At 39.4% G+C, this 14,191-nt stretch overlaps 2 protein-coding genes across 9 annotated transcripts; both read right to left on the bottom strand.

The window, feature by feature from the left end:
- Nucleotides 1-837: 837 nt before the first annotated feature.
- Nucleotides 838-5,372, bottom strand: Glct (Glucosylceramide synthase). The gene is made up of 7 exons (XM_064072693.1): nt 4,750-5,372; nt 4,559-4,700; nt 4,304-4,508; nt 2,436-2,548; nt 2,119-2,384; nt 1,879-2,068; nt 838-1,829 (listed from the first exon to the last, which is right to left on the bottom strand). Exons 1-7 carry the CDS (start codon nt 4,854-4,856, stop codon nt 1,650-1,652), a joined length of 1,203 nt encoding a protein of 400 aa, XP_063928763.1. The 5' UTR covers nt 4,857-5,372; the 3' UTR covers nt 838-1,649.
- A 1,278-nt stretch (nt 5,373-6,650) lies between these two features.
- On the bottom strand, nt 6,651-13,854 carry LOC135141516 (catenin delta-2). Of its 8 annotated transcripts, none has more exons than XM_064072682.1 (9): nt 13,575-13,853; nt 13,017-13,084; nt 12,790-12,841; nt 12,497-12,562; nt 11,172-11,213; nt 9,505-11,093; nt 8,569-9,458; nt 8,422-8,517; nt 6,651-7,188 (listed from the first exon to the last, which is right to left on the bottom strand). In XM_064072682.1, the coding sequence occupies exons 3-9, from the start codon at nt 12,819-12,821 to the stop codon at nt 7,060-7,062; spliced, it is 2,844 nt and encodes a 947-aa protein (XP_063928752.1). In that variant the 5' UTR covers nt 12,822-12,841; nt 13,017-13,084; nt 13,575-13,853; the 3' UTR covers nt 6,651-7,059. The 8 variants fall into 8 exon arrangements, 7 of the variants coding, with proteins under 7 accessions (XP_063928752.1, XP_063928756.1, XP_063928754.1 ...); XM_064072683.1 differs by having other exon boundaries at nt 7,095-7,276; nt 13,575-13,854; XR_010282393.1 differs by having other exon boundaries at nt 7,099-7,188; nt 7,874-8,517.
- Between the last annotated feature and the right edge of the window lie 337 nt (nt 13,855-14,191).

Here is a 14,191-nt window from a genome sequence, read left to right as displayed (position 1 = left end):
CCCAATAATGATTTTTTCGTTCCTAGTTAACAAAGAACTATACTTTAGTCGAACTTCTCAACTATATTGTTTCAAATTTACTACCTAGAAATAAATTCAGATTATTTAAAGAAAGCCACCACGAAGTGTCAATAAGCAACAAGTATATCAATACAATACGAAAGTTCGGAGGCCAATATTATTTTGTCACTGGCAATAACCGCTTAAATTTTTTTCGCCAATACGAAAAAACCTTCCCCCAACCAAAAAAAAGCAAGCAATAATAACAAATTAATTAACCAGAACCCTAATACCTCTCATTCTTTGTTATTATCTTACAATTAGCTACTACGCAATTCGGGTTTTTTTAAGTCGAGGGAACGGTGTTATTCCCGGCAGGGATAAAAAAAATCCTTCGCTGCAGCTATAGCAACAGTTCACGTGGTCTTAAAAACGACTAATTTGGATAATTTGTCTTCTAAAACTTTCATACGCTTCCACAAACTGTTCTAATTTTATTGGTAATAATTCTTTCAGTGAAAAAGATAAATTAAAAATTAATGTAACGTTCGTGAAAGTGGCATCGGTCAAGTAAAAGTCAGGGGCACCACAATACTCCCACCCGACGTCGGGGTTCATCGTTGTGTAAAAACTCCCTTGGATGCAACCTTTGTGCATTTCTAAAGTGCACTTTGCATGCGGTCTATAATTGGCAAGGTTTCGGCATCGGCTGCCCTCTGCTGGTGCTTTTTGGAACGACAGAGGGTGGCACTCAGTATAGGGGTGGTGGTGCCACCTGTTGGACTACGTTATTTTATTAAACAATTAAATATTAATTATGGACTGAATGAAAGGCAGTTTAATTAAAATACTATATTGACCAGTAACGAATACAAAATGGCCAAACGAACAAACAAAATAAATAAACATTCTCGTAATCAGTCTTGAATAAAAATTCTGAATGTTAAGTTCAAGCGAAAGAGCATCCTTAGGATGTGAAGAATATTCTGAACATGTATAAAAACACAAATTTTTGTGATATGTATATTCAATATGGAGATGTAATCAAATGAAGTATTTTTGAAGTGGCCTCTGTTGAAGTAAACAAATCACAAAGTATGAGTCTTGAACCCACCATTTAAGATTATTCAAAATTGATTTATATATAAAAAAAAAACAACAAAAACAAGTATTTACAATTGACTAAGTACCGTGATTGTACGACTATTAAGCCAATTCACTGCACATTCACTGCCAGAGCCGCCTATCTTCACTACCGTCTTTGAAGTGGTGATTTCCAATGTTTGTAAGTCGTAACTTGCTTATAAATTTACATTATCAAAAATGATGGAACAATATTTACAATAAGTATGAATTTATCACAATATATTGCTTTATATTTACCCAACACAATTTATAGTCTTTGTTAATGATAAAGCAACATAACGCATGATTGTAATCTATTACATAGAACAGAATGGTTAGCCATTTATGACTACTTGTAATGGATGAAACATGAGAAGTAAGGTAAGTACCTTAACAAACAACAACAAAAATGAAGTACAAAAACAATGTATATGATGTTTAAATAGTGGGTTCACTTTACTGAAACATTAACCTAAAAACTGGGAAATGTATGATTCTATTAAATAAATTATAAGAAGCTTAAATTAACATTTTATCCTAGGGTTTAATTCTTGGGCAACCCCTCCCCAAGCTAATTTGAAAACTCTATTCCGCCATTTTATCGGAGGGTCTAGAACGGCATTGGCGAACAAATAGGGACCTGACAGCTCCCTAAATAACCAACCAATTACGAAATGAAATTTATTAAAAGGCAAGGAACCATTCTGCAATAGAAAACATTACGTAACGTCCTTAAAAAACACAAATTCTCACCTGCACAATACACAGTAAGGTCCAATCACAGATAAACCATATTAAAATATGTACTAAATAAAACACAAAAAAGTCCCACTGGAAAAGAACACCAACTGACCACGCTGTACAAGCTCCGATCATCATACATTCTGAAAGCGGCTCCACGAGGATGACAAACGGTACCATAGCTACCCGCAACTTCGCCCACCTATATCACCACAATATAATACACAACAATACAAATCAAAAACTGTCTACCTAGTCAGACGTGCTTGAAAATTCTCTACATCACAAACGCCCGAATTTTGCATCGCTGGTTGACTACTAATGGCAGTTTTCCATCCCCTATTTATATAGGACTTTGCGATAAAAAAGTCTTCTGCTAAATAACACCCGAATGACTTAAGTCCACCCTGTTCTTCAAGCACAGGTTTTCGCATCAACGCTGACATTCCTGTGTGACAATTAATTCTAAAGAAGTCAGCTGCTAAATATATCCTAGATTGTGCAGTACCAAAATATATCTAAAAACAAAGCGATTAGGAGCCAAGCGCGCGAAATTTAAAAAAACCTACCTTTTCTAAAGTTGCCGCGAAACCAGGCCTGTCACACGTGAAAGGCATTTGATGAACCAATCCAGTCCTGTCGTCCATGTGGTTGACCATGTCTAAAAGAGTGTCCTCTTTCACTGAAAAATACAACGACTTAGTAGCAACTGCGCATGACTACAATAAGAACGTTATTTCTGTGCCCACGAAAATTTCATGCTCTAAAATGACCCGGGGTTGTAATTGATAGAACTGAAGGCCACGAAACAGACATGGCAAAAACTTATTTACACAGTAGTATTTTAATACACTTATATACCTACTATTCGCAAATATTTACGTTCCTGGAACGAGCTTCTACTTACTAGTAATACAGTGTGATTTACGACCAGTTTACACAGTTATTACCGTCTTTAATTCACGGGGCAATGAAATCTCGGTGGCGACAAAAATAACGTGTGGTTTTTGAAATTCCCGCGCTCTCTTCATTCATTCTAATTTGCATTAGAGCTTGAAATTTCCGGACACGGCGTCTGATGCCTCTTTTATACGGTCGTGAATCATCCTGTTTATAACATCATACAGGCGACAATGATTCAGCGTCATCAATTAAACACATTATTCTTAAGGTTGAAACAAATTCGATTCAACCTTGTGCAAAAAATATTTGCTTTTAAATTAGAATAATTTCGCTCATGGTGCGCTCCTTTCTAGTTGCGATAGATATATGCTTCAATATATTTAACCTTGATGCAAGTTTATGATAATGTTTTCATAAATCACGGATACAAAAATCAATAGGCCGTAATTAGTAATGTATAAAAAATACGGAAAAATTAAAAAATGATCGATTTATAAGTTTCGTAAAATTCCGTGTTAGAAGGGCATTTCGTGGCCTTGGACCTTTCAACACAGACAAATATTTTAGGAAGACAAAACTGGTAAATATTTGCTGGAATCGTTACACATCCAACTAGCTGGGATTGTAATTTGGACGAATTAAAAATGACTCATTCAATATTGCTTTCGAATATAATAGCATTCGTTTAATTTTGGAGACAATTATACATACTTTTCTGATGATTAGATTATAAATGTCAAGATAATAAGGACAGATATGAATTTACTAAATTTTCTCGTTACAGATAACACCTTCTTTTTTTTATGAACAATGATCTCAAAGTTATAATACTATAAATTAAATAAATTACACGTCGCGGAAAAAATTATACTGGAATGTTTCCGCTCCTTCTCTATCTTACTCTTTCTAAATGAGATTAGCTGATATACACCTTTCGTGTCCTCTACAACCCGCGCATTTTATACAAATACATACTTTAATAAAAAAACACAATTTTTATGAGAAATCGTTGCGTGGAATTTCCAGCCGAATTGCACACTGTTAAACAAGACTGATGAAAAATTCAAAACAATGGATGCATTAGTTTTAATTAAAAGAGAAAGTGATCCATTTAATAACCATCTGGATATTAAAAATGAGGCTATTAGATGAATATGTAATTAGGCAAGTGTGCCATGATTAAAAAAGGGTCAACGAAATTTTTGTGGTCAAAAAGTAGGGTTATAGTTATACTAGATTTTCCAATTTTGTTTAAAAATTACGGACGTGATATTGAGTAATGTTTGTCAAAATATTTGTATGTTTTGCAATCACTTTCACTAATACTGTATACAGAATTTTGATCTCGCATAATAACGAATGTTGACGTACACTTGCTTACTTATTTATTTTCTTAAAATATATAAACCTTGTTGTGTAAATATTTGAAGCAAATTATACGCATCACCACTTGAGCAAATAGTACAATATTGACTTAAGGCATTCAAACTGATAAAGGCGTTCGCGGTTAGGTAGTAAGCTAACTAATACTTACTTCTTATTCCACTATCAGATATGAGTATCAAATCAAAATTGCTAGCTTCATAGGCCCTATTCATATTGTTAATTTTTGGATTTACACCCACTATAGAGCCACCAATGAACACATGAGCAGACACTTTTGGATACTTTTCTATTAAAGTGTTGACCACATCAATAGCTGGATCAGTTTCATCTTCAATACAAAACAGGATTTCATACTGGAAGAGGCGTTTTAGTTGTTTGTAAATACAGTACTTGTTTGACTCACCAAAGGGTAATTCAATGTAAAAAACGTTTCTAAATTTGTTGACAAATTACTATCTACTCCCATTAAAGGTTTTAGAATAGAAACTCCTGGACACGGTTCATCAGAGGGAAGTTTTGTTACTTTATTATGTAACCTGTATTTGCTGCAAAGTGATTGTTGAGGTTAGGGTTGAACAGTAACCAGAAACTTACCCATAGAATATTGCTATAAGATGTAAAAGCCACATAGCAAACCAAAATATTATAAAAAATAATGCGAACAGATATGAAGGATAAATCATTGGCGCCATTCCATACATTTAAAAAATTTGGTCATTAATTTAATATTACTATATATCACAATGTTTTACACATGTTGCTCCATTATTGAATTGTCTAATTTTAATCTTCTTCTGTTATAACCGAGAACACAATTCATTCTATTAATAGTTATAACCAAAGATTTGCTGCAGAACTTCTTCACGCATTGCGATAGCGACACACCGCCAACGCAATTTTGGAAATTCACACAAAAAGACGGAATCAGACGAACACGAAACATGCGCTGTCTCACAAGAGGTTGCCAGATCACACTCGCATCCCGCGAAAAACTCAACCTCACCGTGTACCAATCTACCGAAAAATACACAATCTCGCAACATTCGTGAAATATACCGGCGAAAAAACCCAGTTAATCTGCTAACGCGCATGCGCCTATCGTGTCGGCTGGACAAGGACGGAATATTTTAGAAAGGGGCGTGTTTCGTTGTTTCAATGCATACTGTGTTGCATAATAGCATCAACCCCTATTTTGCCGCCCAATTCAACGGGCGTTTCAGTAGGGGTTTCATGACTATAATTGTAAAATTCCTCAAATTATACAATGACGTTATCTTATCAATCATTCATATCACAGGGGACGCCGTATCAGTCAATCTTAAACACATTAAAGGGCTAAACGGAATGGTGTTATCGTTATGGAATTTTTCAAATCTAGTTTGAGACAATATTGATTGTTCAAAGTAAATTGAAATGAAAATATTTTGACTCATAGTTTCGTATGTTATCTATTGTCGCGAGAGAATGATTCACTTATTAGTGATAAAACTCTATCTTAACACAGGCGTTCACATGTGACCCATTTTTTTATTACTCATTAGTTCAGTTTTAAGTACGTGGTTCACTTGCTTCTCAAAATACCTTAAATTCTTGCTATGGTCGCGTCACTGGGAAGGTGGTTACGTATCGCAAATAGGCACTTATCACTCTCTTATCATACTGTTTTGGTCAACAAAAATCATATGCGGCACACTAACTAAAGCGCAATTCTAGAATTAGACTAACAAATTTGGTAGCATTAAAACAAATGTTGTAAACCTGACAATGTCGGGTCACAGTGTGTTACTATAGACGCAGTACACAGTATTATAATATTATATAAAAATTTCCAGGAATTGTGTGAACCGTGTAAATTTTGAGTACTTTCACCCAGAAGACATACAAACTTCACTTGTTGTAAATTATTTGTTTATTACGATGCAAATACATCTTTTACTTATATCATGTGCTTTTTGTTGATTGCATTTCATTTTGGTATGAACGACACTTTAAACGTATAACTTTTAGTTTATGACTTAAGTAGTGGCCTAGTGACCCAGTATACATTCAAGTAACGTGTAAACATAACTAACAATACCGATATCTTCAATGTTAACTAAACTATTGGTCTGCATACTAACAATAACTACAAGTTCCTATCTACCTTTTTATGCAAATATTTATGTATTTTATATTGTTTGTTAGTTACTTTCAGGTACTAGTTGTATAGTAGTAACGGATTACAAAACAAGATGCAACTTACCGGATATTTTGTTAAAAACTTTAGCCTCACACGAATTAATGCTCACTCACCTTAACACGTTCACATACACTAATAGCCACCTATTTGAATATTGCGATGATGAGGTCATTACTACATACTAAGCAGTAAAAAATTAACGTCATTAACATGCAAATATAATTTTATAACTACACTGTTAAAATACGAAAAAAGGTACCACATGGTTTTTGAAGTGTGTGTAGGTTACTGTACAATACAAAGAAATGACGGTGTCTAAATTATAATAAATTTATTAGAAACAATATTAAAATTGACTATGGTATGTCTGAATTGGTTCAAATATTCAAAACGCTTTACAAATGAAGTTATACCATAAAATTGCAAAAAAATCATCGGCATACGATATAATAAAACAATTTCTATAATATATCTATGAAGTTGTTTATATGACTATAATTTAAGTATAATAAATTTATTTAAAATAAACCTCATTGTAAAAATAAAAACAAAAATAAAACAATGTTTACAAAAAAAAAAAAAATTTGGAGGCAAAATAATATATACAGGCAATTTCACTTGAAGCTCATCACAGTAAACCACAAACTAAATATTACATATTTCATATGAATCAGTGCATTATATATCTGAACATGCGACAGAACATTGATATATAACAAGTGTCGTTAGACCCAGGAGTCCTTGCCGGCTGGTACACTGGTGAGCTGCGGCTCGTCCAGATGGTTAGCGTTGCCCAAGCTGGGTTGACGATTTCGTTTCTTCTCCATGTTGACCTGCGCGTAGAGAGGTTCCGGCTGTAACACACTCTCAGTCAGCTGAGTGCGTACAGCGTGTCACCGCAACAGGCGCCCAAACTTCTCACTTCATACAAGACTCGAAATTCTGAATATGTAAACAAAACAAGTGTCTCAGGTGTGTTTTGGGGTCCTCTATTAAAAAAAGTGTTTTACTGATGTAATTTTTATTACATTCGCTGTTTACATGTTCAAAATCGTTGTAAAAATTTGTACAAGTAGTGTGAGTGGCGGCTCGCGAGTGGAAACAGCAAGTATGTACATAATGGTGTTCGTGCGTAAAAGGCGACGTGGGAACGAGCCGCCACCGGGTGCCGGGGGTCCCACTCGGAGATTTCGGTTAGTTAGGAATCAAGTTACACGTTCACGCAAATACGTTACAGGCATGCGCAAAGGGGAAAGAGACAAACACATATCGCCGTCTTCTGGCATATACATATCTGTGAACGTACTTGGTTTTGGGGCGGTCACACGAAGTGGTCACCCCTCGGGAAGCTTTAGTGGATGTTTTGGGGTGTAGTGTAGAGTGTGGCCCCCGCGTGCGTTCTTGGAATGAAGTTGGAGAGAGTGAGCCTGTTGTAATGGACACACTGTGCAGTTGGGCACACGGCTGCTGGGCAGGGCCTCTCGTATCAGCTTGAGCGCAGTCAACCAAAGGCCCTGAGCAGCTGCCACAGAGCCTTACCTGGGCACCGGTCGGCGCCGGCGACGACGCTGCTGCCAGGGCCTTCGCTCGCTGCCCACCCCACCACAACACAGCTCGTATCGTATCAATGTTTACAAATCATATGTCATATGCTACAGGTATAGATACAGACACAGCTAGTACATAGTGAGAGTACAAGGAAGACTATGCTCCAGACCAAATCAGTAAAAATGTAGTAAAAACTCTTACAGTCAAGGGCTCCATACATAATACGGAACAGAGGATGCTGCTACAAATCACCTACGACTGTACTTGTAACTTGTACTGTACATGAACATCGAGATTATTAACAGTCTAAGTGAATGCCGTAATCGACGTTGAGGCCGTCGTGTTCGTTAGTATACTATGAGATGTACATGGAATGAAAGTTGCCATATTGCTAACTTGAGCAAAAGTCTGTGCTCAGTCCAGATCCACCTTCACCAAATATTAATTTATTTTTGTTTTTTTTTTAATTTTTTTTATTTAAACGCGATGAATTGACACGGACGTGTAGGGTTTGTGCAAGTGGTTAATTAGTGACTTACTGGAGGTGGGTTTGGACCAGGGCCAGGAGGGTACGCTCGCCCCATCGGGGGTTGCGTTTCTGGGTATGCCATATCAGCCATTGGAATATCTTCGTTCTATAACAGGAATTATCAATAGCGCGCCTTCTATATTCTAGCAAAACCTACCCTTTGATACACCGGAGCCACACCTCGAGCGCCTGGAGCAGATCTCTTCATCGTTCTATCTTCATATCGCGTGCCGCTTTGCGATGCCATGGGTCTATTCAAAGTGCTATTAGCATTATTTGGAGAATTAGGACCAGAATTCCTAGCTGCCACAGTCTTTGTAACAAAATCTTGTTCTTTCCAACCATGTTTCTTGTAAACGTCGCGCAGATCTTGATGTTGCCACATCGTAAATAATACTTGACCAGCAAATTTTAAAACTCTAGGAGTGTACTTCTGTCGCTGTCTCGTTATGGTCATCAGTCTTTCAACTCCACCTGCTTCTAACAGAGATCTCGAAAACTCGGCGTTCTTCTTGATGACTTCGTTCAATGTAGCGAGAACCGCCGCTATAGTGTCATCGGAAGTACCCTGGTCGTGTTGTGGATTGCCAGAGGGCAATTTTTGAACGAGATCACGCATTGCGTATTTCCCTATTAACTCCTTGTTACGTTGATCTATCGCTAGATTTCTGAGAGCGGTCGCTACGGCACATACTACTCGATCGACTTCCATTCGCAATAATTCGACAAGAATCGGCAGCCCCTTTTCTTTACGTACGGCTGCCCTAATTTCTATACTCGGCTGCCAGTAACACGCTGCTAAATTTTGAAGAGCACCAGCAGCAGCTTCTAACGTTTCAGGATTTGAGCAACTCTGCAGGAGAGCCAAGTAAGATTGCACAACTTCCGGCTGCCAAAGAAGTTCCATTCCGCGGACTGGTTCACCTCTTGCGGCTGCACTATTCGCACCGGTACCAACGGTAGATACACCGGAAGTACTCTCCTTTACTTCAGTACTCTGCGAATCTTTCTTCTTCTTGCTTCCGCCGAAACAGCCAAGATTTTCACCTAAAAATCAAGCTATAATGTCGTGTAAAGACAACGGGGTGAGTACCTTTCGAATTAGCGGCGACCCGACTTTGCGTTGGCAAAGGATTCTTGTCGTAGTTGGGGTCTTCTACTTCTTGGCAACGATAGGAAAGATTGCGCAGAATACACACGCAATTTTCGACTATCTTATTGCCTATGTTAGATTTGTCTATGGCACAGCGTACAACAAACAACAACGCGTCGACCAGTCCTTCACATTCTCGTAACTTTTTTCGGGCGTACTCGCCCGCTGAACTAACATTTCTAAGCACACCTGAAGCATTTCTGAATACTGTCGACCAACAAGTTTCGCCGTGGTTCCCCTGAGGATCCCAGCCGGAATGTGGAATAATAATATAGTTTACGATGGTGTTAATACCGTCGTCAATAATGTTACGTTTTAGATCTTCGCAAGAGCTCATGTTCCATATAACGCCTGTAACTAATTCTTTGATTTCGGCTTCGTTGGCTCTTCTTAGAAGGTTAATCAATGCGGGGATGCCTCCCGCGTTTTTGATCGCTCTTTTGTTTTCGTCATTTTGCCTTCCGTACGAAAGGTTCCTTAATGCACCGCAAGCGTTCCTATATACTTCTACACTTTCGTGACTTAATAATTTTACGAGAGGAGGTATACCGCCGAGAGCTCTAGTCTTTTGTTTATTGGGGTCATCCATGTAACAGAGATGTTGAAGATAGGCCGCTGCATTAGCTTTAATAACATTATTAGGATTATTGAGGAAACCGATGACTTCGGTTAAATTCGGATCGCGCCAACGCATACCCCTTTGATCGTCGTCCCCCCCAACGCTACCCGGGGAGGCCATATTGTGTGCTCTGTTATGAGGTAAACCCATGCTGTGACCGTGCAGTGACATTTTGCTCATGTGCTTTTGCAGCTCTTCGTCCTCGAACATCCTCATCGGCGCACCCACCGGAACCGGACCATTGAGACTATCTTCGTATGGACGTGAATCGTATGTTGGTCCTTGGTGAACGGGTGCGGTGCCGTAAGGAGAAGGCGAGACGTACCCGTAAACGACCCCTGGGTCGTCCTGGTAAGGGTCCAACCCTATCGGCCCGCCCGGAGACGGGGTCACCCTGAAATGCTCCGGTAATTCGTCGTACCCCGAGCTCAAATACGGAACCCCAGGCTGTGCGCTTATGGGGATGGGCGAGGGAGCCCCGCTGTGTTCGCTCGGACTGGGCGGAGTGGGGGGCCGCTCCGCGCCCGTCGGGTACCCCATGTACGCGCCATACGGATTAGGATAATGCTCGTAGTCTTGGTAGTGTGGGTGTTGATGATACTGAGAATACATATGGTGGGCAGGTTGTTCCATATAATCAACGTACTGATTCCGAGCGTGCGTAGGGTGCGAATACGAACCCAGCGGCACCGGTATATACTCTCCTGGTTGACCGTCGCCCAGCTGTTGCACTTCCCGCACGACCTTCGTCACGGTCGTCACTTGCTGGGTGGTTTGCTGCTTATGTGTGCGCACTAAAGGCTCATCACTATGAACTGACATATGGCTGGAATTTGGTGAATGCTCTGAATGTCCATTGCTATGCGAATGATAGGCTCCTTCGTTTACAGAACTCCCTGCGTCCGGACCCCTGCGCATAAAATCAACATGTCAAACACGGTCATACACGACGGGCAAATTACTCTCAAACCGCATGCAGCCAACTTACTTATAATGCTGCATTTCGGGCACCTTCTCTTGCAAAACTCGCCTAGAAACAATAAATGAACATGATGAATGGGTACTTTGACACACACTTGGAAACGCCAAATGTAAGCTGGCGCCCGGACCGGCCGAAAACTCACACTTTTTGCTAAATTTATCAACATTAACGTCGGTAGTGACTCACAGCTACTTCCCGGACAAGAGCCCCACCGGTTACACCGATTTCTTACGGAAAATCTCCATCCGTGTATATCACTAAAGAATGACGAACTATTTGTCACATAAGCACAGAACGGTTCAAAAATCGATGAAATTATATCAATGCATTAACGTCTGAAAAACTATAGGTACAATTTTAGCGGAAATGACGTCATCAGCGAGATTTCAGCGCACTGTTGATTTATTTTCACTATTGGGAGTAAGTGAGGTTTCATTAAAGATCAGTCAATCGTGAATCGACTAATATTAACGTTAAATTTTGAAGACATTTCCAATTTGTGTTTAACCACTCGAACATGAAATGTGACAAAATGTCGATATTGCGACCGTACGTATGTATGTATGAGGGGCAAGTGTTGTGATTTGTTTGTGCTAACCTTAACGCCATTTCCTGTAATGATCGACAAACTTCGGAATGAAATTCCCGTTTTTCGCCGAAACTCCCGACGAAATAACGAAAACACTTTGGACGAGACGAGAAGACACAGACAGTTTTTATTTTTTGTAACAAACACTACGTAAAAATAGCACGGTTGTTATCGTCTCCGGATTCATTTTCTCAGCTCCGGTATCGAAATGCTTCTGAATAATTCAACCGAATTTTTTCACAGTGAGGAAGTTATTGGGTCAATGTCGCTCGACTACACTTAGTAATTTTAAAAATCCCGTAATGGGACGTTCGAAATTTTGTCGCTCGTCGGAGAGTTCTGTGTCGTATATAGGAAAACGGTCTCCGGTCTCATTAAGTCGAATTTTGCTCATTTCGGTTGACTGGTATCGAGTTGTAACTTTTAATGGTCCTCCGTACATCCAGGGTATTTTTAATTGGAAAAGTGAGAATCTAATGATCTGCTTTCGCGCATTGCCTTTTTAATAAGATGCGTGTTTTTTAAAAGTCGTGGAATTTTCAGCCGTTCCCTGAATTCCGTCCACCTTACATTTGTTGGAAGTATAATTAAGTAATTAGGGCGGTAATTGGCGCCGCCTGAACTCCACAAAACTCGAATTAAATGAGTAATAATACGTCGAATGATTTCATGAAAGATAAGCGACCTAACTCATGAATGATTGAATTGCAAATGGAAAGCAAAATGTGAATGAGCCCCCTACCTTTGCGTGATTTCAGTATGTGTGATGCTGTGCTCTTGTCTTTGTTCCACTCGTCGGTTCACCAAGCTGCCAGTGTAAAAGCAATCAATGTTTTAGCAGAGCAATAACACCACTTAGAACATGCAGAAAGTGAGACGAGTCACAACTACATCAAACAAACCACCTTTTTTATCGGAAAACGTTAAGATTAAGATTAGTAAGACAAACACTATGTGTGAGTTATGATGATCGACTACATTCTTCGAATGATAAGAATAAGAAGTTAGGTTTGGTTTAATTGTGGTGCTACTTACAGACACGAATCCATAAGCTGATTACCAGACATGATGAAAGCACTTAATTTCCCTGTGACATACATGCAAACAGATATTAGACATAAGCAACCAAATGAAAAAAATCCCCGAATTACGTTCGTTTCAAGTACAGTTTGAAACAAACATAATTCCTGTGCAAATCAATACAGATGTTATGTTCAGTGGGTTAAAATGATGGTGAACGACCACAAACAAATCAAACGTACCTACAATTATTAAAATCCGTTCAATATTAAGAAACACTGCGCTTTCCTCTTAGCCATTAGGTTGCATTCTGTAATTAAAGGAAAAAACGACAATTAGATCTCGATTTCGCTCAATCCATGCCCGCACACAATCACTCATCTGCCGTGACACCACAACTCGGTCCAATTAAAGGACGGTAATATAAAAAACACGCAATTTTTCCCCGTCCGAGTCGAATTTGTCGAAAACGGAGGGCTTTGCTGCGGCACCCGATATCCCCGAGGTTCCACGCAGGACTTACGCCTCGAAAAAATTCGACCGGGGTGCGTTGCCGAGCCCCGAAAATACGTCCACGAATAATTTAACGACTATTTCAAGCAAAATAAGGAATTGATTTATAAATGACAATAGTATGTGGTGGGGCGGGGCTAGAGTGTTTACATTCCATGGTTGTAGTAAAGTGGCGACCTAAAAGCCGCAAATCATGTCGCACACGGCTCGAACTTCCCGGAAAAGGCGCCCTTCTTCCCCGAAACGCAAAAAAAACGCCCTTCTCCGCTTACACACCCGTTACGTACCTTTCATGGTTTTATAGAGTCCGTAAGATCGAGGCACACAAGAGGTACAATGGAGAATACGTCAGCACAGAGCCGCCACTACTGTCACCACTTCGTCGTAATTTTGGCGTTTTGTCACATTTCTTGACTGAGTACGGCGAGCGAAACCGACTTAAGCTACTTTTAAAACCAATCGGCTTGATTATTCCAGTTAATTTGCGGTTTTCACGACGAACAGGCAACTTCGCTTACGGCACCAGCCAGACATCACTCCCACTCATGATGCATGCTGGGTAACTGCAGCTCAATCGAAATGTGCATCACTATTTCACACGAATTACGGCTTTGGACGGCTTCCAAAGCCACGAATCGACACCAAAAACTCTCGAAACTCACCCCTGACCACTATTTTCGCACTTCTGGTCGCAATTAACCCACAGAAAAATCGAAATTCAATTTATTAAAGGCACGTTCGAATTCGGCGCGCTCTCGTTCAGGTACGCCAACGGCTGCCCGAGCGGGGTCAGCTCCCAATAACAGAAACTCGTCAAGCATGCAGTCATTTCATAAAATCACTAGTGGTGATCATAATATCAAATAATTAACAAAAACCCAAGTGTGGATTTGTAATAATCTAA

The sequence above is a fragment of the Zophobas morio genome, unplaced genomic scaffold (genome assembly GCF_036711695.1).
Source record: "Zophobas morio isolate AGI-343-1 ecotype UQ-CSIRO unplaced genomic scaffold, CSIRO_AGI_Zmor_V1 ptg000044l, whole genome shotgun sequence".
NCBI classification, from domain to species: Eukaryota; Metazoa; Arthropoda; class Insecta; order Coleoptera; family Tenebrionidae; genus Zophobas; species Zophobas morio.
The sequence above is the reverse complement of the archived record's forward strand: the minus strand, read 5'-3'. Positions and strand labels throughout refer to the sequence as shown.